Source organism: Pelecanus crispus, chromosome 2, assembly GCF_030463565.1.
Source record: "Pelecanus crispus isolate bPelCri1 chromosome 2, bPelCri1.pri, whole genome shotgun sequence".
In the NCBI taxonomy this organism is placed as follows: domain Eukaryota; kingdom Metazoa; phylum Chordata; class Aves; order Pelecaniformes; family Pelecanidae; genus Pelecanus; species Pelecanus crispus.
This window is the reverse complement of record NC_134644.1, coordinates 21,063,990-21,091,655: the sequence shown is the minus strand read 5'-3', so window position 1 is coordinate 21,091,655 and position 27,666 is coordinate 21,063,990. Positions and strand designations below refer to the sequence as shown.

At 45.6% G+C, this 27,666-nt stretch overlaps 1 protein-coding gene across 3 annotated transcripts in view; it reads left to right on the top strand.

The window, feature by feature from the left end:
• Positions 1-6,163: 6,163 nt before the first annotated feature.
• Positions 6,164-27,666, top strand: part of SPAG6 (sperm associated antigen 6) — a 48,326-nt gene continuing 26,823 nt past the window's right edge. For all 3 annotated transcript variants that reach the window (XM_075705509.1, XM_075705510.1, XM_075705511.1), the window contains exons 1-4: positions 6,164-6,188; positions 6,295-6,390; positions 18,000-18,166; positions 21,794-21,977. In XM_075705509.1, the coding sequence (XP_075561624.1) occupies positions 6,164-6,188; positions 6,295-6,390; positions 18,000-18,166; positions 21,794-21,977 (472 nt within the window). The remainder of the gene's footprint in view (positions 6,189-6,294; positions 6,391-17,999; positions 18,167-21,793; positions 21,978-27,666) is intronic.

Sequence of the window (27,666 nt, the reverse complement as noted above, 5' to 3'; positions counted from 1 at the left end):
TCCCCGCTCCCGGCGCCCACGCTCTCCACGGTGTGGCGGGGCAGACTCCCCGGGGAGCGGCCGGGCGAGATCTCCCCGGTGGCAGGGACGCGCTTTTCCCGCAGCAGAAGCAGCCGGCAGCCCTTCCCCCGCCGCCGGGCTCCGCGCCGCCGGTGCCTCTCGCCCGCCGCATCCCCGGCGGAGGAGGCCGAGGCCGGGAGGCGCCGCCCCGCATCCCGGGGCCTCCGCTGAGCGCGGGGCTCCCGGCCACCTCTGCCAGCACTGGCATTTCCCACTCCGCCCTCCGCATGTGCGGGGGATGCTCGAGAGGTGCCTCTTCAGCGAGGCACTCTCTGATCTGCGAGACAACGTCGTGCCAAAGAGCTTGCGCCTGCTGGAGGCCTCCGAAACGGGCTGATCCTAAAACAAGGGAAAGAAACATTAAAAAAACCCCAAAACCCCAAACCAAAACAAACCCCAGAACAGCCCCGCATGAACAACCCCAAAAACTTTAAATGGGAAATGCGAAAAAATAAAAACCAAACCAAAACCCCAAACCAAAATCCCAACCAAAACCAAAACCAAAACACCCCGAAAGCAAAGCGAAAACGGTTCTGGAAGGGAAGGCGTTGGCATGGCCAAGGTGCAGGGGTGCTGTGTGAGTGACGGCCCTGCGAGGCAGCTGCCGCTGCGCGGGGTGCGGAGCCTGCGCGCACCCTCCGCGGGTTCCCGGCGCCGGCAGCCCGCGTACCGGAGCTGGGCTGCGCGGGGCACGGAGCCGCGGCTCCGCCCGGCCACCGGGTGCTGCGGAGCAGCCGGTCGGGACGCGTCCCATCCGCGGGGACGGGAGTTTGTTTTCCAGGCCGGCTGGGCTGGTCGCGGAGGGCGAGGGGCTGCGGCCGGAGCCCCGGGGGACACCGCGCTGCTGCTGCCCGGGCCGGGGCGCGGCCCCCGGGCACCGAGGGGCTGGCAGCAGCGGGGACCGGCGGAGGCGAGGCAGGCGCTGAGCGCCGAGAGGGATGCCTACGAGCGACGAGCTGCCATTTTGTCTCTTTTAAGTGGGTTGCCTTTCCCCTCTCCTGGAGCGCCGTGCGCGGCGGTGGCGGCGGTGGCTCCCCTTGCCCTGGCCCTCCTCGGCCGCCCTCCGAGGACACAGCCCGGGGCCGCAGGGGAGGTCCCCTCGGGAAAGCGCCCACCAGCCCCAGCCTCCCCAGCCCTGGCGTTTTCCTTGCCACCTCCGCCCTAGGTGCTCGGGGTTTGCAGGCTGTTCAGCTGATTTGTTGCTAATAGCAACCACACGACAGCGATTTGCAGCCTTTTCTGCTGCTGGTGCCTCTCGTTACACCTTCTTCTGCAGACCGGGATATCGTCGTCTGGCTGCTGCGCGTCCCCGCCCCTCTAAGCACAGCAGCCAGGGACAATGATGGGGCAGGAGGACGGGGCGGCCGCGGGCTCCGCCGGGCACCGCGCAAATTTGGTCCTTCCAGATGAAGAGCTAAATACTGGCCAGCCCCGCCGCAGCCGCGCAGGCTCCGCGCATTTGGCATTGTCTGGGAGCATTGTTGTGAGCTGCCAGCGCCCGCGATCCGACCGGCATGCGGGGGGAGAAGCGCTGCTGGGTTTACATATGTAGATGCGGGCAGCGTTCAGCGCCGAGCCGACACACACCCTCCCCCGGAGCAACAGACACAAAGGAAGACCTCGTTCCTTTCAAGTCCCCAGAATAAATTAAGCTCCGGCTTTCAGTTTTGGAACGTCCCAAAAATATTTGTCTTTTTTTTTTTTTTTTTTTTTTTTTAAATGGCACTGCACAAGCGCTGACGGTTCCGCAGGAAACCAGAGGTGTAACCATATGCACGTGGTAAAAAGGGCTCAGCCCTACCAGCTAATATTTCCTGGTCCCATCCTGCAAGTCAACCTGAAATGTTTTGCCCTTTTCCGGCTTACTTATCCCTTGCATTTTTTGTTCTGCCTTTGCCTAGTGCAATGGCGACGCACCAACCTCCACTAGCCAAGTCTATACCGTTTACATGTTTACGGGTACAAACGTCTGCTCAAACGCCGGCGTCGTCCTCTTAGGTGAAGAAAAAGGAGAAGTCCTCTTTCTAGTGCGTTTGAAGTGCCTCGACGTTTCTGTCTTCGCCTCGCAGAACTAATTTACTCTATAGGAAGGTCTCACAAACTAAACTCGCCCCCGAAAATCCGGAGAGGGGTCCCCAGAATAGCGTGAGTCGCTGGAGCCCCGAGTCAAAGCTGAGGGAGAAAGAGAGGGGACTCTCCACGGCTACGGTCCCACCGACAGAGTTTTTGCTAGACTCAGGTAATGGCAAATCCCAACTTAAATTTGAAAATTAAATTATTCAAGGATTCAGACATTATCTTTCAGTAGAGGCTATGCACGGAGTTGGAGATCGCTCACTCAGCACACTCTTTTCCAGGCAGCGCTTCAGTTCCCTGCATCCCATTCCCTCCCACTAACCTTTCCACGCTTAACCTCCCCGCTTCCAGAAGCCCAGCGCTTTCAACCCCGACCCGCGGGAGCGAGCGGGGGAGTTTGCGCCTTCCTCTTCCCACCAAACGCGCTCAGTCGTCCAAGCACGGGATTAACCACCCCCCCCACCCCCCCCTAATTTCTGCAACCCTGTAAATATCTGCTCGAAGCCCTGAACAATTTGCCAGGCGTGTGGCAAGCGGAGGAGACCCTCCAGAGGCGGATCGGGCGAGCCGGCGCGGTGCCGAGGGGCGCGGGGGGCGGCCGGGGGGCGGCCGGGGCTCCAGCCCGGTTGGCCCGCAGCCCCGCCGGGCCGTCCCGGGGGGCGGCCGGGGGCGTCCCGCCGCCCGTGGGGCAGCCGCCACACCACGACGCGGGCACACCTCACCTTTTAATGAGCGTCGCGCAGTTTCAAGCCGCGGAGGAGCAGCCACGGCTTGGCCAGCAGCGGCCCCGCGGGGCATGAGCCGTCGAGGGACAGCGAGCCCGGCCCTGGAGGCGGCACCCAGCGCCCTTCCAGCCGGGGGGGGACCTGCGGAGGAGCCGGCTGCTCCCCGGCGGGGGCCGAGCCACCTGCTGCCTCGCACCCGCGGGGACGGGACCGAGCCGGGAAACCACCCCCCCCCCCCTGCCGGCACCCCTCACCCCGCAAAAAAACTCCAGCAACAAGTTCGCCCTTCAGCCACTTGGGGAAAATGATGCTTCCCTGCCCCGTTACGGGCGTATTTCCCAGTGAACCAAAGGCTGAGATTAAAGAACACCCACCAGAAAGCGAATGCACGTTATCAATTCGGATAACTGTCGACTGTTCCCCTGGCCTCCGGTTTATTTTTTAAGCTGACGCGGGCAGTAACGCAGTCGTTATTAACACCACCCGCTTAAGGATACAGGTTGCCTACTAATGAGCACCCCAGCAGCAGGCAATGAAGTATCACAACTACGTCATTTCCATAAATGATTTTCCGTCTTCAGTACTTTTGCGAGAACGGGTGACATTTCCGTAGACCGCACTTGCATGGTGTTTATTCCTCATTATTATTATTAACCACGTGAACAGACTCTCAGTATCAAGCAACGAAATGTAACAGCAAGTTTTGGAGGTACTCGGGGTGCGTTTTGTTGTTTCACTTATCCGAACATTAGACTTAATTAGACAGATAAATCAATTTATCTGTAATCGACACATCTGCTTTTTTTTTTTTTAAAAAAAAAAAACCTCTGGAAGTAATTCATCACCGTTTGTTTATTTTTTTAATTTCACTTAAGAACAGAAATAAGTATAAAGAAATGTGTTTAACAGCTGTTCCCTTCTCAAGTCCACATGGTGATAATTTCCCCAAATATTTTCTGTGGCAAACGACCTTCTCACCAATGTGATTTAATTTGTCTTATTTATTTGTAAAGAACAGCACATCGCCTGTTTTGTTTGTTTGCTTAAAGAGAGATTTTTTTTTTTTTCGCATTAAATACTCATGGAAACACGTGGCTCATTTTAGACCATGATACTGTTTACGTTAGCCCACCTCTTTTCACTTGAGCAAACCCAGAGATGATTTATTAAAATTAGACGTCTGTCTTACACTTTTTCAAACTTTTAAAATGCGGCTGAAGTAACTTCAGCCTTTCAACTTTAAGATATGAGACAAAACTTTATACTGCCTATCAAATAATGCGTTTGCACAGTGTCAGTCATCTGATTTTGTACATTTAGAGCTTTGCAGAACAAAACGCCAGCCTGTGAAATCCTGAAGCCACTGTGCGTTTGAGGGTGCCTACAGAAAGGGGCAGTTTTTATGGAATGGTAACTCTGGTTTTCTGCTGTGGATCACAATTTCACTTGGAGCAGCCTGATCGATAGCGGAGCGAACTAGGAACTTCGTTCACAAATATCCCGCGTCCTGGGAATCGCCCTCAAAACGTCCTGGAGGAGATGTAGAGTCTATTTCCATTCAAATCCCGATGCCCCTGATTTCATTTTGCAGTCCCACCGTTTGCGTTAGTTGTTGAAAAGACCTCCAAGGCTGTGTTTACTCATAGGTGCAGCCACGCCTTGGCCGACCGGTTATGAAGAGAAGTATTCGTAAATAGTCCTGTAAGGACTGTAATAGTCTGTAAGATGGAGACAGCAAGGTGGAAAAAGTGGAAGGCAGTCACCAGGTTACCCCCCAGAATGACAGGCTGTTGGGGGGCGGAAATCATATTAAAAAACGCTGTTACGGTGTGCAGGAATAGCTGGTCCCCGTGCTTGGCAAAGTCAGAGGGGTGCTGCCGGACCGTGCCCCCGGTGCCCCGTCCTGCGCGGAGGGAGCACGGGCAGCTGCCCGCCCTGCGCGGGTGGGTGCGCTCCGCCTTCCCGGTACCTCTGCGCGGGGGCAGGGAGCGCGCAGAGCCTTCCCCTGCGGCGGGGACGGCGCCCCACGCCTGGCTCCCGGCAGCGGCCGTGGCCCAGGGGCCGGCCCCTGCGCTGCCCGCACGGCCGAGGCTCCGCGGCCGCGGCTGGGCGGGGGCTCCGCGGCCCCGCGCGGGGCGAGTTTGTTCCCCGTGCGGCGCCAAAAACCCCGGCGTGGGCCGGCGCGGCGGTGTCAGGCAATAGCGGAGATCCCCGGGGAGGAATCGCGGTGGTGGCAAGAAAAAAGAAAAAAAAAAAAAAGAAAAAAAAAAAGAAAAGGAAAAAATGAAAATCAAAGCAGCCCCCTCCCCGAAGAATAAAGGCGCGGCGGGGTGCGGCGGGGGCAGCTCCGGGAGCGCTGCGGTTGCCCTTATGTTTTTTTTTTTTTCTTCCTTTTTATTTCTTCCCCCACCCGGGGAGCGGCAGCCGGGCAGGGGCATCCCGCGGGAGCTGCCGGGCGGTGCGCGGCTCCCAGCCGGGGCGGCGGGGCTCCCCGCTGCCCGCCGGCCCCGCGGCGAGTCGCGCAGCAGCGGAGCGGGACGAGGCGGCTCGGCGGCCGCGGGCACCGGGGCCCGGGGCAGCGGCTGCCTGCGCGGGGCGGCCGGGACCCCCTGGCCCGCCCCGGGGAGCCGCCGCCCGCCCCGCAGCGCGTCCCGCGGAGGTGCACCGGCGGGGCGGCCGCGGCGCCGCTCCCAAATGTCAGCGGGGGCGGGCAGGCCCCGGCCCGGCTGCCCGCGCCCCCCCCGCCTCGCCGCCCGTCCCCATCCTCCCGAGGCCGGCGGCTCCCCGTATAGCGCCCGGCGGCTCCCCGTATAGCGCCCGGCACGCACAGCTGCCTGTACGCGCTCTTACGCAACTTGGCGCTCTCACGTACCCACGGGGCGCATCTCCGCGCCGCCGGGCACGTGTTTGCGGTGCAGAGGCGTGAAGCCCCCTCTCCGCGGCCCCGTGGGTCCCTACGCCCCCGCGCCTCCCCGCAGGTGCCTACACCCGCACTTGTGCCTACACCTATACACTTGACGCGCGCGCGCCGCCGCCCGGGCACAGCCGCCCCCCCCCCCCCCCCGCCCGGTCCGTGCCGCAGTCCCCCGCTCGCACGCGCCGCCGGTGCCCGCGGGGGTGCGGGGCCGGGGGCTGCGCGGGACGGCGCGAGGCGGGCGGGCGGGCGGGCGGGCGCCCTGACGTCACGGGCGGTGTTGGCGCGGCCCCGCCCCCCCTCCCGCGGCGCGGCTTCCGCCCGGTTGCCAGGGCGACGGGTACACAGCGCGGCCCTGCGCGGGCGCGCAGCCTGCCGCGCCGCCGCCATGAGCCAGCGGCAGGTCCTGCAAGGTAGGCCGGGGCGGCGGCGGCCGGGGCCGGGGCCGGGGGCTGGCGGGGCGGCCGCTAGCCCGGTGCCGCGGCCGCTAACCCGGTGCCCCGGCGCTGCCGCCCGCAGTTTTCGAGCAGTACCAGCGCGCCCGGACGCAGTTCGTGCAGGCGGTGGCCGAGCTCGCCACCCGGCCGCAGAACATCGAGACCCTCCAAAACGCAGGTACGCGCCCGCAGCCCTTCCGCCACGGGAGAGCCGGCGGGGCCGGGCCGGGCCGTGCGCGCCTGCGGGGAGCTCCGCGCCCCGGCGCTTGACGCCCGGCGGCGGGGCGGGGGGAGCGCGGCGAGGCCGGGGCCCTGGAGGGGGGGGGCGGCGCTGGGCCGGCCCCGAGGGCCGCTTCCCTGTTTTTCTTGCCCCCCGCGCTGGCCGCTTAGTTTTCACTGATTTTTTTTTTTTTTTTTTTTTTTTTTCCCGTGGGATTTGGCGTGGTGCCGCGGCCCCGCGGTGCGAGGGAGAGCTAATTACGGCCGTCAGCTGGGTGCGCGGGGTGCCCCGCTTGTCTGCGGGGTTATTCCTGTGGCCGCTTTGCGGTAGATGTCTCCGGCTGTGATCGCCGAACTTATTTTTATTTCAGGGAAAACTTCTCAGCGTAACCCGCTTCTTCCATTTACTTCCTCGCGCTTCCGATGGAGCTTTACGTAAAGCGTAGAAGCTGGAATTCCTGGTGAAGCCAGCGCTGGCTTGCCAAGGAAAACCTACTTTAAAAGTAACTTTTTATACTAGCTTTACAAGTTGTTCCTGAATTCTTCGGTGCTTTGTGCCGGCAGATTTGCTCAGCTTAGGAGGGATTCGCTTTTGTTATATTGCTGTCGTGGGATGTCGTGAACCAAATTGAGCATTTTTAGAAACAGGAGCTGCGGGAGCACTTCTACCAGCTGTTGTGCTGCTGGCATCTGGCAGACCCGCTCTCCTTGTCCAGAGTTCCTGAGCTTAAAAGAGGAAAAAGAAGAAATGCTCAGTAATTGATTACCTGAAAGGCAGATTGAAAAAGTGCTATAAATCCGTAGTTGGTTTACCATATGGTATTCATGAATTGATCGTGTTTTGCTTTGTCTTGATTTTGTTTTTAATACTTGTTTCCCAAATCTAGTAAAGCTGTCAGTCTTTTCTGAGATACAGTGGGAATGAACAAACAAACAAAAAGGAAAACCAATCACGTAAATGCTTTCAACTTTCGGTTGTTGTATTTACAACTGTCTATTAAAATGTTTTTGTTGAAAACCTATCACTTAAATTCTTGTTAAAGAAACATTTGCTTTGATTATGGGAGTGACACGTTGATACCAGGCCTTTTGTATTGCCTTGCTGTGCCTCTTGATTCCCTGCCCCCCCGCATCTTTCAGCGAGTTAATGCCACTGCTTTAGTTTATACAAATTACCTTCATATACCGAAGGGACATCTTGGCCATAGGAACAATTTATGTCTTATTTGTAAGAAGAGGTCCCTCTGTGTCCATTTACAGTTGTGGTTTTAGCTGCTTACAGAGAGAGATCCCATTTAGGCAGGCTTCTTAGAGTTAAATGCAGAAAGCTTCTATTTTAAGAAAGCAAACAAAGTGCCAAGCTAACTTTAATTACGTTGTATTTCTTAAAATAATTATTTGATGTGGTCTGGTTGGTGGCTTTACCTCAGAACTGATTTGTTGCTTGTGCAGAAGAACTAATCAGTTCAGAGGCCTGAAACTTTCTTCTGTGCGCAGCCAGTGTTGGTCTGAAGGTTAATTTTATGAGGATCAGGCTCTGGGGTAGTAATGTGGAAATGTGCATTTGTGTAGGTTGTCATCCTTCTTGGCTCATTCTGGTACTGAGCTGCTTTTCCATAGGCTTTAGTTTTTCAGATGCTAAGGGGAATGTCATTTTTTCAGAAAACAGGGGAATGCCTGCAAATACAGTGTTTCCTATTACACTTTATTTGAATGGCTGAGGCCCACAAACATTTTACCCTCTTCCCTACCTGTGCCTTTGAAACTAATTCATAGTTATGTAATTAAAATGGTAGCTGTTAGTTTTGACTTTTTCTTGATGTGCTAGATACAGGTTTTAAAACCTCCTCCTAAATGAAATGTGATTAAGTGGGTTTTAAAACCTCCCCCCAAATAAGATGTGATTTGGTCCTTTTTTGAAGCACTTACACAAGTATTTTGAGACATAGCTGTCTAGCAGATAACTGGCGTCCCTTTTATGGTCTTGATCTAGTGAGCTCTGGTGCAACGATACAAGAAAGATAGATGTCTGTCTATACATGCATCTCTCTATAAATCCATATATAAAAGGACTGGGGGCTCGTTTCTTATTCTGGTAAAGAAAGTTAGGCATCCCTTAGGGAGATCACTGTTTTAAGAAGATGCGGAAAGTCTTTGCCTGCTGTCATTTTCCATTAGCTTTAGGAGTCAGGGGCACCTTGCAGGGTTCTTCAGTTGGATCTCAAAGGTTGTCAGGGTTTAGTCTTTTTCTGGCTGAAGCAGAAGGCAAGATGACAGTGACTTGAACAAAATTGAGCCTTTAAAATGTACTGTAGTGTACTTTTGTGTTACTGGCCTAGGTTTATATTCCTGGAATATCCGAAATTCAGACTGGCAGCAGTGAAAGATCAGTGCTCAAGGAATAAAGTGTTTGGTCCCATTTTTAGAAGTCCTTTTGATCTTACAAGGAAAATAAATAACAGTTTGAGACCTTGTTCTTTGAGGAGGTGTCTCGGGCCACCATGCTAATATCATGAAAGGTGGAAGTGTAGTTAAAAAATAATTCTTTACTGCACTGTAAGTCCTGCTTCTGTGGTATTAAACCAGGTACTAGCAGTGGTATTGTTGCAAATTAGGAGATGGCAGACTGCAGCGTGGAGGGGAGCAAGCGGCCAGGATCAGAGGTGGGAGTTTCTTACGCTGGCTTGGCTGTTAAGTACTATAATAAGCACTAATAGTGCTTAAGGAACTATTATTGTGGAGACTCCTATGTATGACCTGTATGGAAAACTGGTGGGAACTGGCAAGCTGGAAAGAAGGTCAGAGAGGGCCAACAGGGAGCCCACCTTTTCCCAGGGCATCTGTCTTCTGAGGCTTCTGTATCTCGTACAGCTCTGGAGCTGCCTTTTGCACCGAGCAGAGAACCTGAAAGTGGCTGTAACCAGGGAGCTGGAATCTGGCCCTGGACTTTGACACATTTACACGGCAGTGGCTCTCTCGTGGTCAGGAATGCCCTGGGGGATTAGTGCCTGGGAGCTCAGCAGCTTTCTGCTGGCAGGCAAGTGCAAGGCATGATCAGAGAAATTCCTTTGTCAGAACTCATTCCTGTGTGTTTTCCAGCTATGTGGTTGGCTTTGATAAGCTTGTTCCTTATGATTCAATACTACCATGAACAGTAATTGCAGGATTTGTCCTTTGAATGTTTAATTAATGGATATTTGGGGGAAAAAAATCTCCTCCAAAACTCCTAAACTTTTTCCGTTTAGTAAATATATACTTGGAACAATGACAGACAATTAATTTATCAAATCTCATTTCTGGATGGCTGCTGACTAATGGGAGAAGCTACTTTGATAGTAACGGTTTTAAACATATTCTTTAAAAATCAATCTATTAATTTGGCAGCTACAGCTCATGAAGTTTGGTACTGGAATGCATTATTGAGCCCCACACCCCCTTGTCCTTCCAAAATTTAAAATCCTAGAAATAGACTATTTTCAATTACAATGGCAGATGAACTTGAGCTCTCTTTCTTGCACTGAGATATAGGCAGCTTTCTGTCTTTTAGAAAATTTAGGAGAATATTTGAACTGGTTCCAGTATGTTTCTAAGAGGGGTAGTCACTGAGGGCCTAATTCTTCTTTCTTCATCTGCCTTGTGAAGTGCAGCACTCTGTAAATAAATAGTCCCTTTAAAATAGTGTTTTGTTCTGATTTTTTTTTTTTTTAAAGAGGCATTTACAATTCAGCATTAGTAAATGTATCGGAATAAGACTTGAATTACTTCTGGGTATTCATTTTTGTATCGTCTCACAGTATGAATTAATTTTTTATTTATTTATTTTGCATTAGAGCTTGTGGTAATGGGATGGTTGCTTTTAATTTGTAAGTTATTTGCTTTTAATTTGCGAGTTATTTAAGGATATCATTGGGATTAAGAAACAGTTTAGTCTAGCAATTTAGCCTTTGGCTTTAAAGATACTACAAGATCAGCTCTTTAACCCCTTTCTTGGGGCTGATCACATTCTTAAGCATAATGGCAGTGGAAGTCATAGGGAAAGCTGAGTCTGGAACATGGAAGAAGAAATTTGAAGCTGTGTGTGGTCTAGCAGCCTGTGCGTTGCCATGGGACTCTGTGTGCTGGGACCCTGCACACCTGGGTTCCCTTCTCATTGCTGCTGGGGTATTTTTATCATCTCGGGCAGATAACTTCAACTTCTATTCCTCTGCCTTACATACTTGCTGGCCAGTCTGCAGGGTTCCAGGAAGGTTCCAAAATGTCAGTGTAAAGGAAGACCCTTTCCCAGTGAATCTCATCCAACTGTCCTCCCACTGACCCTGAGCCCAGGTCTTTCCATTCTGCCTGGTATCGAGCTACTTCTGAGGCCTTATACTCCAGCGTACAAGCTATACTGTAGGACAGCATCCTCTCCTCCTCTTTTACCTCTGGGCATCTTCTCCTGTATCTGTTCCTCGCAATGCAATCCGTGTTGGCAAGAGGCTATACCGTGGGGGCAGGGCTTATCTGTGTCTAAATAGGGCTCCATCACAAACCCTTGTGGCATGGCAGATTTTCCCTTACTTCATGGTCAGTTTTTATGCAAGTAGAGGATGATGTCATGAGCGTTGGTTCTCTCCCGGCTCCAGAGCTATTCCACTGCCGACAGGTTTTAAAAGCTGTTTTTCCAAATCTTTGGAGTGGTTTTAGGAGTCTGTTTTTGAGAAAAGGCTGTTCAAATTTATTTCCCTCATCCAGTTACATTGAGTCTTTTTGCCTGTGCTTTTCTCAGCTTCTCTTCCTAGTGTACGTATTTTAAATATACCTATTTTAAGTGCAACAGTTGGACACTTGGCCCTGCGTAAGGAGGATCAGAATCTGGAAAGGGATTTCAGGATGTAGTTCCACATTTTCCGTAATACTAAAGAATGTGCTCTGATAGCTCAGTGCTTTGTAGAGAGCCTGCTGAGAGCATAGGGTGTGTAGGGAGGATGGCTGTCGAGTCAGTTGTGCGGAAGAAGAGCTGCTCCCTTAAAGCATCTGTGTTCTCACCCTATCTGGACCTTGCAAGTGGATATGCATGGACAGACTCCAGTGCCCCTGTGTAGCCAGTTTCAATATTTGAGTTGATGCACCCTCTTTTGTGAAGGATGCACTCTTCTTTAAAAATTATTTTTATTTTCAGTTAGAAGCTTTGCTGAGCTTTAGTGGGAGGAGAAGTGGGAGAGAAGTATCCAATGTGGCATGAAAGGCAAAAGGTTATCTTTGGAGTTGTAGTAGATCAAGTGAGGAGAGTGGCTTTCCCTGAGGCTTGACGATGCGGTGGTGCCTGATGAAGGGCAGAAGGAGGCTGTGTATTAAGCAAAGTACCAGCGAGGTGACAGAGAAGAGGAAAGTAAATGTAGCTGAAGCTGGAGGACTGGCTTTTTCTGTAACTCAATCAACTGAAAGCTCAACTGCTCCAGGATTCTTCCTCTTCTCAGCCTCCTGGCCTGTTTGGAGGAGATTGGCGAGTAGAAATTTCAAAGCCAGAATGTGTTGGGCACTTCTGTCTCATCTTAGCGAGTGGCCATTAAAAAGAAGCAGCTCCTTGTGACCACCTTGGTTTTGGTGTGTTTGTGAAGGAATGAGTGGTGGCCACTAACTAGCCCTGTGAGGGGCATTTTCAGAAACTCAGTCCTCTTGGGACGGGATTAGTTCTGCTCCATTAACGCAGAAACAGGGTCTGGAAAACGATCAGCCAGATCAGCTTTTACGGAGGAGAAACTTACTGCTCCTTGATCCTTCAGAAATCTCCAGCCCCGCTGTCAAACTGAATCTGCATTATGTCCCACACCATCTGGTAATTGCTCTATGAACTACTTGATCACTCAGAGTCTCTGTTACCAAACTGTATTTATGTTCCCTTTGATATTTGAAGGATTGTAGTTGTGTTGTGCATGGAACCATTGCAGTGAGGAGTCCTTTCTCGGGGTGAGTCACACTTGAGGAGTATGTACTTGAGACGTGCGTACTATGTCGTCTCTGGAAGAGGCCATGTCAAGATGAGTGAGTGTGAAAGTTCTCTCTCTCGCTATTCTGCTGGGAAATTTGTTTTAAGTCTCCTACTTAAAACTCGCTGCAATGCTGCTTCTAGGAAAGGGTAGTTGAAGATAGGGAGCTGGGGTGAGGCAGAAATAAATTTCCATTGTATTTCCTTGTTAAATCAGCTGACTTAGACATCAGGAGCCCTGAAAAATCAAGGTGATATGATGAATGTTTAAGTGCTAATGTTAGCTCAGTGAATGTTCTTAGTATAACAGGTAGCACACAAAAATGAGAAGACAACGTTATATATGACCCAAAGCAGGAATTAGAAGAACAGCATCTCTAAGATAAGAGTGTGTTCAGAGAAAACACTAGCATAGAATGCCTTTTTTCCACATTTACATTTTAAAATGGAAATAATTTTTGGTTTTAACGAAGGAGAATAGGGTAGAAGGTCATCTTCAGGTGCAGAAATAGAATTTGAAACGTAGAGTGATGTTTCTCTGACTTGTGACTATTCAAGTTTGACAAGGGTTTGGCGGGGGTGGGAGGAGGGTAGAGGGATTCTGCCTGACTTCCAGGTGGTTTTCCCCAAGAAGTCAAAATGACCAAACGAAGGTTGGTATCTCCAGAACAGTGATTAACTGTCTGGCTACAGAAACTTGGAATGAAAAAAGTTGGAACATGCTGCTGCCCTGAGCGATGTTGGGTTTTGTGGTGTGGTGGGTTTTTTTTTTGTTTGTTTTGTTTTTGTTTTTGTTTTGTGTTTTTTTTTCCCAGATAGGCAGCAGCCAGCACTGGCTTGCTAAAAGAAAGTGCATCAGGCCTGTGCACAACAGCTCCACTTGAGAAGTGTGTATAAGGGTGATTCAGCTTGTAAAGTGTGTCATTCCTTGAAACAAATCTGAGTGGGAAACTGAGGACAGAAAGGGGAATCGTTCCTTGCCCAAGGTCAGTCAAGGTTCCGTGATGCAAGAGAGAATATTTGGCAGTAATTCTTTGTTACTCTGTTTCTGAGTTGCTAGTGGGAACTCTTCCAAAACAAATCTAGTCCAATGGTCTAAATGCCTTATTTTGTAGTTTACTTTCTGTGTTGCTGCCTTTGAATTAGAGTTAATGAATTTCCTACTTCTGTCACAAGAGGCTTATTTAGAAGACCACCAAAGAGTTCTCCTAAAGTTTTCGGCAGCAAGACACTGCTACTCCCTGCTCTCTACGTCCCTGTTCGCTTCACTGAATGGTAGAGGTAAAAGGAAGTTGTTGGAAGGTTCTTGCCTATTTTCCTGCCTTAAGATAATGTTAAAGAAATTTGAATGTAATTCAAAATGCTGATAGGAGTCCTGGCTTGGGCCTCTTTGGAGAAGAGGGGTAGACTTTGCTCTAGGCAAGGACAGACAAAAGAAATGAAGAGATCAGATAGAGGAGCTCACCAAATACAGCTGTCTCTGGGAGAAAGAGCTGGGTTGGACAGGAGAGCCTGCTCCTGTGTCAGGCACGTCTGTCCTCTCCAGCACTATCTTCAAAAGTCATAGAAGGAAAGGTGGACATCTTGGTTTTCCTACAGATGTTTTAGTGAAGACCGTATAATCTCTATGTAGCTGTTTTCACACTCTCAGAATGAGTTGTTTATTTTTTCTAAGTGCTGTAAAGAGAGAAACTGTTTGCTGAAGATGTGAAAATCATGATAATGGTGAAAACTCCTCAAGCAGTTGGTCTTGCAGAGAAGTCAGAGGTGACAGATAGCATCTCGATGCAGAGAAAGAAACTGGTTTTAGAGAAGGTGGGAAGTAGAGGTAGAAGCTTTTAATTATGTTCAATGCACAGGCATAATCTAGGCCTATACACTTCTCTCAATTATCAGTTAATTTGATGTCAATATAAGGCTTGTACAGCAACAGGAATTGATTTTTCTTTTTCTTGTTCCACCAGAGCTCTTGTCATGATAATTATTTGTTCACTGTCTTTTCTCACATGCAGACATCACTTTAGGAAAATATATTTTCCTTGAGGATCAGCACGGTTTCTATTATTCCTAAACCTTTTCCATCCACTCACTGTTTTTTCAACCCTGTTTTAGCATCCTGTGTCTTTTCTTCAAACAGTAACTCTTGTTTCGCTTTTCATCTCTTTCCTCACCTTCAGTTTCATCAGCTAAAGTAATTTGCGGTAGAACATTTTGTGCTGACACTTAAATGTCATCACCAAGCTTTACATGGTTTATGCTACAATGAAATGAATGGTATTGGTCATAGGGAGGCATGCTGCTTGGAAGCATTTTCAAGGCTTGTTAGCCTATTCCAAAAGTGAAATCTCTATCAGCTAATCTTGAAAATAGAAATGATATAAATCTCATATTTGGGACAACTCAAAGCATATGCATAGGTAAACTTTCTTAAATGTGGTTTTACATTTTGCAGTGTCTAGCTATGTCATGCAGGATAGAAACATGTCACGTGGTCTGGATCTAGCTCATGGGTTCCTCCTGGGTAAAGTGATTCTAGTCTGCTTGAATTTCACTGGATTTTGAGACCATCACCAGAATTAAACTGTCTGCCACGTCCTGCTTGAATGTCGCACCCATCAGGCTCTTGGCTTTTCTAGGGTCAGGACACTGCACACTGAGGCACTCCTTTTTTTCCCCAACCACTTCTAACAGTATCTTTTATATCATTAAAACTTTTTTATTTAAAATTTTTCTTCTTTTTCTTGTTTCTCTTAATATGAAAGTAAGATTATTTAGTAATCTCAACTTAAAGGTTCAAATGTAGTATCTGTACACTAAATACGAGTGTACTATTTCTAACTGTTCCTGCTTTACTGAAATACCTTCAGTGTAAAGAGTCAGAACAGCATGAGGTCCCCTTAGGAATTTCAGCAACTGTTTGACCATGCAACTGATGTTAGAGGGAAGGACAAGAAAATGCTCTCCCATAGAGAGTGCAGGTGACTTGCTAAAAGATAGGTCACTATAGATGATATACGGGTTGGCCCCAACTCACATGCTTATTTGTTTTTACTTTTAACTTGTCATGTAAAGTACTTAGTGCATTTTGATATGAAGCATAACTCGCTAATGAGACCATACCTGCTATTTGGGAGAGTTTGTGAGAAGGTGTCAATATGACGACCACATTCTGAAGTAGTGATTTCTGCAAAGTGCTAAATGAATTCACATCGATCTTAAAATACTGGAGGATCTAGCTTTTGTCTGTTGGTACACAGGAGGCCTCTTTCAGCTCCCAGTGGCTTTGACAGAAGTGTGAGCAGACCCCAGCTCTGTAGTATGCTACAGACCTATTTCCATAGGTTCTACACGTACATGTTCAATTAATGCATGTTACAAAGCCATTTTTGGTGCTTCTGTAGTGCTGTTAGACATCACAATTTCATTTCACTTTTCTCCTTTTACTGCGTGCCCCCCTGAGACCTGTGTTATTTTGACTTGTGAACATCCTGGGAGGCCGCACCTCTCGTGGCAGTGCAGCTTCTGTCTGGAGTATTGACCTCCCCAGAACAAATTCATTAGTGCTCAGCATGGCCTCCATGGTTAGTTTTACACCCCACCTCCCCCCTTTCAGAGCCATGTATAGATTATTAGGCTATTTTCTTCTTGCTGGGAGCAATTTGGTTTTAATTTTAAAAAAATGTTCTCTGTGAGAATTACACTGCTGCTCAGCTTGCTTTTTTTCTTTTCAGAGTGCCCTTCTATACAGAAGTACTCTATGTGTGTAACTTGTTATAGCCTTCATCCCTTTGGACTATTGCTTGCTCTAAGGCTCTCAGCTCTTCCTGGTCATGGTGTGCCTGTTCCACACCTGGGTGTCATCTGCTATTAGGCAGCGTTCCCACTGTTGTGGGAATGTTGCACCAAAAGGCCTTTGTTCAGTGCTTATAACCACACGAGCCCTTGAGAAGGGAAGTGTGCTTTCTTCCACAGTCACCCAAGCTAAATCTTTATCTTCGTTAGCAAAAAAAATGTAGTGGAAAGAACCGAGACAGCTGGTGCGGAGATTTCTGACTGTAGCTCTGAGTGTTTGGTGTTCTGTTGTAGCACTCTGCATCTTCAGAGAGCATTGCTTTCTGGCTGAGGTACAAAGCTGAGGAGTATTAATTCATGCAGCTGGCTGGTACAGGGACAGCACTTTTGAAGATTCGCAATACAAGTAATTTTCCCTTCCCAGACCTTACAAATCATATTTTTTTACGTAACCATGTGGATCTCATTTATATCCCTATTGAAGAGTCTTAGTTTAACTGTAGGAAGAGCTTCCACGTACAGAGTGGTCATCTTTGATCATCCTTGTTGCCTTTCACTGAGCCTTTTCCAGTTCTGCTCTAGGGGAGGGTGTTAAATATAGGATAGATTCATGCAATAGCATAGCGATGGTCTCTGCTCTGGCCTCTATTCCTTTCCAAATAATCCTGAGGGCTCTGTATACTTCTGTGGGTAAAGTTTCTTCTCTGCTACTGAGCAATGAGCTGGTATCTCCATGGAACTGGCTGTTGCAACATAGAGATCTTTCTCCTGGGTGGTAGTGATCTGTTTGGGGTCCATCACTGCATATGCGAGGTTGGAATTGGCTTCCCCATGTGTGTTCCGTTTCACTTGCTGGTTTGTTATCCAGTCATTCAGTCTCTAGTTCCTTACCGTTTCCCTCACTGGTACTACCTTGAACAACTTTGAACCGCCAGCAAGGTGTCGCCTCGCTGTTCATCCTGTTCCAGGTCATAGATGAGTGCTGAATGGCACCTGTCCCCTCCCACACGGAGGCCTGCAGAACTGCACTGTGACCTCCCCCCTCCTACTGCAAGAATGGAAAGTTTACTCCTCCCACTTCCTATTTTTAGCCAGATGTTTATCCATATAAGGACTTTCTTAGGCTGTAATTGCTAATGGTTCACGTCACGGCTACTTACCTCACCTATAATTTCAAGTATGTATTGTAACACCACCTTAGGGAATGGACTTTCATATTCTTTAATGTTTAGCTGATACACTGTGGACTCATCAGTGAAAACACATAATAAATAATAACATGATAAGAAAACCTTCAACTCTTCTATCTGGAGCGTAATATATTATGGATATTGGTCCCCAAATCAATCATTGTTTAAAATAGATGAAATGTAATCTGGTGTGATTCAACATAGAGGTTCTGCTGGCATGCTGAATGAGTGACGTGCCAATGTCAGCTCACCAGGACCTCCAGGTGGAGTTTCCTGTGCATACTTTAACACATGCATTTTATATATTTTTGAATATACCTTATTTTCTTCTGTATGCTTTAACACATGTATTTTATAGATGTTTGAATATAGCTTATTTCTACATGTGACTTTTTTTTATATTTCAGAAGTGTTTTGTACCTATGAAAAATGGGCAGAAACATTGCTATGCATCAACAGTGCTATCAAAGTGCCAACTTCATTTCAGTGGAACACCTGGATCTCCTACAAGTTCTTATTACCTGGAAGAGTAATTTAACAGGTTTCTATGAGTAAAGGCAAATGCTTAGAAAAATTTCTGCTTACCAAATGGGCTTTTCTCTTCCTGGTGTAACTCAGGTGTAATGTCTTTGCTGAGACCTCTTTTGCTGGATGCCATCCCAACTATTCAACAGACTGCTGCTTTGGCTCTTGGGAGACTTGCCAATTATAACGATGACCTGGCAGAGGCGGTTGTGAAGGGAGACATTCTTCCACAGCTCGTGTGTTCATTGTCTGAGCAGAATGTAAGGCATCATTGTTTTCTTAAGTAATCTTTTTTTTTTTAACTATTGCACAGGGAAAGGGAAATCTTTCTGTACCAGCTATCTGCTGTTGTTCAAGTATAGCAATAAATGTACTGAAGTCAGAGACAGCATGTCTGTTTGAACTGCTGAGAGATCAATGTGTACTGTGTGCCTAAGTTTGACTTTAAATAAGCTTGACTTTAAAATATCATCTTACCTTTTAGTGCGCTATAGGAAATATATTCATGGCACTGTTACGTTTTTGAAATGTTGAGTGATGCTTTATAAAAGGTCCCTCTTTAAAAATGAGACAATCTGAAAGCTGTAGTGATAATTGACTAGGATTTGTTGATAATACCAAACACTTGTAAAATATATATAAAAACCCTGAACTTCTGTAATGAAATATTTCATCTCTCCAAACATAGCCTTTTGGAAATCTGTAGCATGAGAAATATCAAACCACTGACACAGGAAAGTATGCTGAAAGATTTTCATCTTCATATTTGTCAAAAAACCCCCAACAACAAAAAAGTATTGTTGCAATTGCAATGCAAATAAATCTGGTGGTCTCTTTTTCTCCCTTCTTGCCATTTCTCTTCAGGTTTTGCATATATTCCAGCTTTTGATTTTCCAGTGATCCTAACCTAGATTAAGAGAAATACTTTGAAATAAGGTTCCTAATAACTGGAAAAAGAAAGAGACAGCTGAGAGTTAAGAACATTGATATCACAGCCATACTTAGGTTGCAGTTTTGATTTATTAGGTTTAGGAGAAGTAGGATTTCAATGGAAATGTAATTTGGAAAACTATTTATTTCAATATTCAATCTTTTGAAGCGAATATAAATGTAAGTACTCATTGCATATTTTTTGTGCATATGTGGTCATTGCCTATACAATTAATATTAAAAAAAAAAAACAGCCAAAGAAAAACCTTGATGTCAAGATACTGGTATAGCATGGAAAGAAAGTTATGGTTTTAGTTAGACAAATTTATAACCATTTTAGTTATTTTATTTCTATTTTTAAGGGAAGAAGGGGAACAAAACTCTCTATCCTCTGTTTTTGAGTTGGAAACCACCCCCTGCTACAACTCAAAGCCCTCACTAAATTAGCTTGAGTACCCTGATTTATCTCTTCCATGTTACTGCCCGTGCTGTCGTTACATCGAGACGGCTGTAATTCAGAATCACTTGGGGCAGCAGTAAGATTAGTGTGAGGTCATGGAAAGCCTACTATGCCTTGGTGACTGAGGGCAAGTGAAGGAAACTCATTATCCAGTTCATGCAGAGTTTAGCAATGCATGCAGTTTGTTACTTCCCATAGGCAAAAAACCCCAACCCAGTTACGTTTCCATTCCACTCACTCTTCATGTATCAACACCTATATTTAAGGAGGAGCTTCTCGGAGTACGCAGTAAATACTAATTCTGCTGATTTATGGAGAACAGTTACAGGGTCACATCCCAGATCAATGTTTTGTCAATTAAACTGAGCAAAATACAGTTTTATAGTGTGTTCTGACTGTGCCTGAATATGGTTTGTTTGTAAATAGATGTGTTTTGAATAATAAAAACAAATAACTGTTTTTCTTTGCTGGGAGCATAATTACTTCACAGAAATAACATACCTATATTTGCACAGACATAGACTGGTGTAAACAACTATAGCCCCATTGAGTTCAGCAAAAATTAGCGTAACTTGCATTAGCTAGGGATTTGACCATTTGTCTGTACTGCTTCCCTTAACTTCTGTTTCCCCTACATGATGTTTAAAGCTTTGCTTCTAAGTTATGTTTAATGTCCCTGCTTGTAGGCCTTAAGTTAGAAGACTGGATTTTTGGCATTAAGGAATTATATCAGTACTGGTAAACTAAGCAGGGTCAGGGCACGTGTTTGAGCACTGGAAGGTGATTGTGCTCTTTAGTCGTTAATGTGCTCTCTGATGTGTTTTTAGCCAATGCCAATGTGTTTTTAGCCATCAAACTACTTGACGATGCCCTGGACGTGGTTTAGGGGATAGCACAAGGCAGGGGCAGTTTCCAGTAGCGTGGATGAGGCCATCGTGCTTCGAGGGAAGGGGACTTCAGGTGGACGGATGTGGTATGCTGCGTCGCTTCCCTTCGCGGCCAGGGAGCGGGCCTGGGTCCCTTTTACTTCCTGTGGAGCCATTGCAGATACTCCTCTGTTGCCATACCTTAGTGCTTTAGATCAGACTGTCAAAGGTGTTTGGGCACCTCACAGGATGCACAAAAGCACTCACGTGGTTCTTTGTTTCTCTGGACTTGATCCAAAAGGGATGTGGGCTTTGCACTGTTTAAATTTTGGGTACCTTGACAGTAGGAATCGAGCACTGTGAAATGCCCAGGCCCTCTGTGCAGAGCGGGGGAGAATGAAGCATCTTGGAATGAGATTAAAGCCAGCAGGCACATAGAGAGGGCCCTCTAGAGCTCCTCTTTAGGGCTGATCTGTCAACTGCCAGGCTGGAGAGCATACTCTGAGCACGTGGATGTAGCAGTAGATTATTTGTGTCCCAATGAATCTTGCACTCATTGCTGCACAGTGGCCTCAAGAGGGAATTGAGCTGTCTTTCTCCCAACACAGGTGTCTGTGGCCAGAGCGCTTTAACTGGGCTCTGGAATTTGAAACTGTAAGGCAGGGGAAGAAGTTTAATCTTCAGCTTCCACATCCTGATGATGATAGCTATGAAACTGCAGGACGAGACTGAAGTGTGACACTTGGGGGGAAGACTTTAATTGTGCGCTTAGATGAAACCACAACGACCACTGTAGTTTACATGGAACCCCCATGATGTATGCAGGGTCGTATGTTTTTTATATGTGTGTGTATATATGTGCTCAAAACATGTATTTGGTCCAGCAACTGAGGGAGATGAGTAGAACTGAGACTTGGATTTTGCTTGAACTTACAACAGAGGTGCCAAGCTTCTTCGTCCTGTCAAGTGAGCTGTTTCTGGACACACGCAGGAGTAGAATTGCAGGCTGCCTGGTCAAAACTGAGGAACACCCAGTGTTGGGTGTTTGGTGGGGTGGGTTTTCAGGGTCTTAGCTGTTGGCTTAGGCAGTATTTAGGCATTTCAGGATTCAGATCCTAAACCCTTTTGTTGGATCTAGTTCTCTGTGCCTCTGTTTCCTGTTTGTACATGTAAACAATGTTTTCTCATAGGGATGTTGTGAGGGCATGTACATTAGAAATTGTGAAACCTTGCAAGTGTCACAGATGGGTAGAATTATTTTAGGAGCTTGCCCTGCATAACCTGTGCAATCTGGTTAAATATGTTAAGAGCTATTGTTTCTGCAGCTCTTATCGTTCACTACTCATTTAAACAAACAGGCTTATCTAGACTATTATCTTTTCCCCATATCCTCTTAGCCCTCTCATTTTTTGTTTGTTTATGCACTTACTGCAAATTTTAGATCATGAGCTGTCTCAAAGAAGGACTGTAGGTTCATTGTTTGTGTGGTGTCTAGTGGTCCTGATTTGAATCCGTATGAGTTATTACTGCTACTAAAAAAGTCTAATTTATGCATGTCTGAACTGTATTATGCTTTGAACTACTTAATGTTAGTAAAAGCTTTTTTTTTTTTTTTTTTCTGATTTGTATAGCGTTTCTACAAGAAAGCAGCTGCATTTGTGCTAAGAGCAGTTGGTAAACATTCTCCACAGCTAGCTCAGGCAATAGTTCGTTGTGGAGCACTGGAAACGCTTGTGATTTGCTTGGAAGATTTTGACCCTGGAGTCAAAGAAGCTGCATCTTGGGCGCTTGGGTGTATTGCCCGACACAATTCAGGTAACAGGTTTCACATGTGTTATCTTTCAGCTTAATGCTACATGAGAATTATAATAAATGAATTGCGTTATTGTAATGTTCGTAAATAGAACAAGACGCTTTTTCTTCTCTACCATTATAAAATTTTAAATTTGGAATAAAAACCTACTCTAACTATACCGATCCAACAATGCTGTACCTTTTGTGGGAAGCTGGCATATTTGACACCACCAGTGCCCAGTTATGAGAGGTGCTCTAAGAGGAGATACATCGGGCCTGTGGCCAGGAAGCTACACTCTGCTTTCTTCTCCTTCATGAAGAAATTTCAGAATCTTTATGTATTGTATAACTGTCACTGTGGAACAAAGATTCTTTTGCTCGACATTGATTCTTATTTTATATACATAGTAAAATGGAGACGCCTAGGCAGAACCAAGTTTCATTCAGCTTACCGCAGTGCCTGCAGGATAAATGTGCCAAATTCGTTGCACTGGCTATTATCATTAGCCAGTAGACCACACTCTTCTCTGAGAGTCAGGAATAGATCCTAGGAATCCGATATCGAGCAGTTCACTGCTGTCTCACAAGCAGTTGTATAACTCACTGGCAGTGTCATGTTCCTATTTAAAAGCTGATCCACGTGGTTGATAATTCTTTTACCAGCTATTTATATAGTTCAAGTAAAAGTTTAGAGCTATGAATCAAAGAACTGAGGGAAGAAACTGCTGGCTGGAATGGGTGGGAGAAATGGCTTGTATTCATATTGTTTAAAGTTAAAATTATTCTAGGATCGCAACATTAACTCATACATTTACGTTTGCTTTTGGCTCTAAAATGTACATAGACTGAATTTGTGATTTTCTTCTTTATTTTTTTAATTGATATGGAGTGCTGGACTGCAGAAGGTGTGGGGGCTTTCCCCTTCCCACTTAGAGAGGGTTAACTTACTGGGACAGACTCCAAAGTTGTCAGCACCTTCCCACCAGACTGCTTTTTCTGGGGAACAAATTCATTATTGGGGGACCTTTGTGTGCTGAAGATCTTTTATCTTTTGGTCATTGCGTCTGGATCCCACCCTTGGTGGAAAATAATTGCTGCTTCCATCTGAAAGATATTTGTTTAAGTGTCATTTTAAAGTGTTCCTTTGTATAAATGTGTGTAGTGTAAGTGTGTGTCTGTGTTACTCTTAACATAAACATTTCTGTAGTTTTGTTATGTCAGTAAATCAATATTGACTCACCTCAATTGCCCTTCATGCTATTCACTGCATGAATGCTGGCTGATCTTTAGGGTGATCCAGTTCACTCTGTGATGGCATTGTCTGCAAAGATGGAAATGATGTGGGGGTATTGCAGAGAACAAACTCCTTGTACAAATTCTTATTCCACAATTATGAATTATTTATTCACTGACGGTGAATGGGTACGTGTCTCGTGTCAATTTACGCCAGCAATAAGAACAGCATTTTCAGAAATTAGGTTGAAATTGCAAGTGCTACCAAGCTGCAAGCATCAGGATGTAGACAGATCACTACATGTAATCAATTAAAAAACAAAACAAAACCCAAACAAAAAAACCCCAAACAAAAACCCTGAAAAAATTGTTCTTCCGCTGCCCAGCTACAGCCAATTTGGGGGATTTACCTTCCTCTGTAACACAGTCACAGGAGGAAGTCTCTAAAATGATAACGGAAAGTAGAGGAGTTACACTGAAGAAAGATCACTCTGTGCATGGTATTTTTCTTTCGCTGCTACAAGCATGCCTTTGCAACAAGATATTGTTGGAGATGGGATACAAAGATAGGTGGAGCTATTCTTACCAACATCTGGTGTTTACTGTTCAAGAAACTCTGGATTAGACTCACATGCTTGTGTTGACAAAATTGGGCAGTTATGATTTTCTGTCATTGACTGTCTGTGGACACATATTGCAGCTTAAACTCTAAAAATAGTTGGGTGTGAAATGGTTTTCCCCACCCACGAAAGATTTTTCAGTTTCAAAAATTGTTTCAGTTCCTAAATGGGACAAGATGAATATCAGATTTTTTTTTCTCTCCTGAAAAGAGGGGGTGGGGGGTGGGGGGGGGTGGGTAGGGAGGCTTATTTGCCCCAGCAGGAAAAGTTCAGTAATTAGGGCATATGTCTAGGATGTACGTTGGAGAAGGTCCTGATCTGTCTTAGGCGGGATGTGAACCTCTGTCTCCCTGAATGCAAGCAAAGGCTCCCAGCATTCAGCAATAACTGTTTGCAATGGGAGGGTCTCTCTGCTTTTAATCAGAAATTCCATGCATGACCTGGTAAAGCTGCTCTCTAGGAACTGCAGTGTGTGTTCCTATGAAGAGACTTCCATTCTGAGAAATCAAGACTACTATTTTTTTTTTTTCCCCCCCGATGAAAACATTCTCTGGTTAGCAAGTTCCCTACTGTCTTCATACAACAATCTCTTAAAATGCAGTTCTTCTGTGAACAGATGTCTCCAGAAGGCCTGTGAGATTTTAGGTCAAGACAGATGTCTCATGAGATTTCAAGACACCAGAAATCTTGCCAGGGCAGATTCCAGAATTTAGGAACAGCCCTTGCAGTTCTGCTCTTTCTTGAAGATCCCTTTGAGTTGAATCAGATGCTGCTCTTACTCCAAAGTATACATATCAGTCTGCTGTAATTTTGCCATTCGTTATTTCTACTACTTGTGTTTCAAAAGAAGTGTAAAGTGTTTCAAATACCATCAAAATACCATCAGATCCATGAAAAGTATTTTGTAAATTTTTACTTACACCATATTCAGTTACTTTTAAAATGCAGAATTATTGTTTGAGATATGCAAATAACTTAACTTTCCATTTGCTTTGTCTACATAAAAGGTGTAATTTATTAGTCATCTCTTACCTGCTTCAGCATATTGTAAATTGGTAGGAAAACAAAAATAAATAACACTATACTCAAGCGTATTGCTGAGAGTGGAGTTACGCTCATTTTCTGTCATACAGTGGTACTCTTAGGATCATAGGATAGCTCAGCTTGGAACGGACCTCGGGAAGTCTCTAGTCCAGCTTCTTGCTCAAAGCAGGGTCAGCTACAAAGTTAGACCAGATTGCTCAGCTCCTCAGTGATTTGAGTCTAGCAGTAACTTTGTCTTATTTCAGGATCTAAACTTGCCCCATGATTAATGACCTCCATCCTCCTTCTGATGAAAGGTTTTCCCACTGGTTCCAGTGGAATCTTTAGCACTGTGGTTGTAGCGGTCTGCGTAAACCTGTGATTTTGAAGTGCAGCCTTGTGGGGACTACTTGTGGGGATTAGAGTCTTCCTATACGGCCATTACATGATCATGCAGTCCTCAGAAAAATACATTATTGATGGTTGTTTTGGTCAAAAGCTGCTGTTTCCTGTGGATACACCTGCCACCACAGCAGGGTCTGTTTGAGAACCCTGGTCTGGACTGAAACGTGCATTTGCTTCCAAGGAAAGAACGTTTTGCTGCTGCTCCACTATGTGAATATGGCATTTGTTCAGAGCTGATTTTCCTTCTCTGGGGGCTACCTGCACATTCACTTTCTCACCTTCATCTTTTCTCCCTAAACTTTTTTTTTTTTATCCATACTATTATTGCCAACATGTTTATGTTAGTCTGGATATTTTTTTGTAACACCTTAAACCAGTTTAGATGAATCCTGTAAGACTTCCTATTGATTTCACTGCATATGTAGTCAGGATCTTATTGACTCCTCTTTGTTGACTTTCCACTCTTCCCGATCACATAAACTAACGACTAGGCCTCAACTTAACTTTGAATTCATTTCTTAGTCCCTGATGAGTTCTTTTGTATTGAGACAAATCAGTACACCTCTAGTACAACTTCTAGTTAAACTGGTGACATCTTAAACTCCAAAGTCTTTCTTTATCAGTCTTTCTTCTACCTCCATGTCAGTCTGTCTTCATGTCTGCAGTATCTCCATTTGCTAAAATCTTCCTCATATTGTTCTGGACAAAAGCAACTAATTTATGGTGGGTTTTGAGTCTTAGTTCTCTTGTCTCTGAGCATACATAGAATAACCTTTCCTACTTTCACTCACACAGGGAGAAGTCCTACTTTGTAATCATGTAGTTGGACAGGTTCATTGAGCCATACCCCAGACTGAAGTTCGAAGCTCAGGGTTTTCATAACTTTCTGTGGAATTAAATGAAGTTCATAAATTAGTTTTTCTCTGCTGTCTTTCTCCTCTTCAGCTATTGTCTTTGCCCTTATAATGCAGTCTTGGCATACTGTTCAGAAAAGTCTTTTTGTAATTTGTTCCAGCTCTTTTAATTTCTTTGAATATTTGTTTTCAAAAATTTCTTCTTGACAACTGTGTTTTCTCCTTTATCTCTTTCTGAGCCTTCTTTTTTTTTTCACCCTTGTCTGTGTTTTGTAATTGGATAGCAAAGTTTCGTAAATCCTTGGTGTATAGTCTCAATTAAAGGTGTTCTACCAAGTGGGAAGGTTAATTGAGCCTCTTTTTCAGACAAAAGAATCGCAGTTATCATAGAGTCATCAATACTTAGAATCGTAGTTTTGGGCTGAGTTTGCAGAGGAATGTGATGGGAAGATCTATATTTTCTTTCGTCCCTGCCTCAGCTTTCCTGTTTTTCTGACAGTCTGTTTACTGCTTGCCTGTCTTTTGACACATGGTCCAGCCCTCCATGTGGTAAGTTACTAGCCATGAACCTTATAAACACCACTGAAAGAACAACCATTTAATTAACCATGACCAACAGTAACCATCAGTATTTAAATGATATCAGACTTCTAACAGCAAGGGCTGGTCTAAATTGAATCAGATCTAGTTTGCTCTTTTAAAATAACTTTTATGGTTATTTTTGCATGCCTGGGCGTAGTTGTGACCTTAAAGTATTGCTCTTTCTCTCCCTGCTTGAACTTCATGATTTTCGCTCATAAGGCATCAAAGAACCCCATTCTTCTAGTAGTGTTCTGTCCTTCTTGACATGATTTTCTTGCTATTAGCATCTCCTAGCAGACTGTAGGCAATTGAGTTGGTTGCTCTGATGTTGCTTCTGAGGCACAGGCAGATGGATTAATCCGGACTGTTGGTCAGTAGTTTGTGATGTATGCTGCTTGGTTAGTGTACAGCACCAAAATACAATTTGAAGAAATCAAGTATGGCTTTTTCCATGAAAAGCTGAATGTAGCTTATACCACTTATATTCATTAGCTAGTTTTCAGGTTTGTTCTCAGATACGTTTCAGGTATATTTAATTTCAAATTTGTAAAACTGAAGATATAGCATTTGGGTTTTGTTGAAATCTTACGATTTGTGTGTATTTGGAGGATGCACATGCTATGTTTTCAGTCAAATAGTTATTTGAAAAGTGAACCTTGAAGGGTTAATTTTGTATTAGTTTTAAAATTACTGCATTATTTATTGTAATTTTGTAAGGTAATATTTATACTTTCTTTAAAATATTGTATCATAAAATAACATACAGTGTAAATATTTGACTTATCACATGTATTGGAGTGTGTGGCTATAACTCACTAATTGAAAACAAATCTGGCCAGGAACGTTATTTGGATATTAACAACGTAATGATGACATGACTTACATATTTCATGAAAAACTATATTAGTTTATGTATATTTAATGAAGTATGCTATATTTTTCTTAGTATTAAAATCTCTTTATGGATGGACTATAAATCAAAAGCTAAGTTAG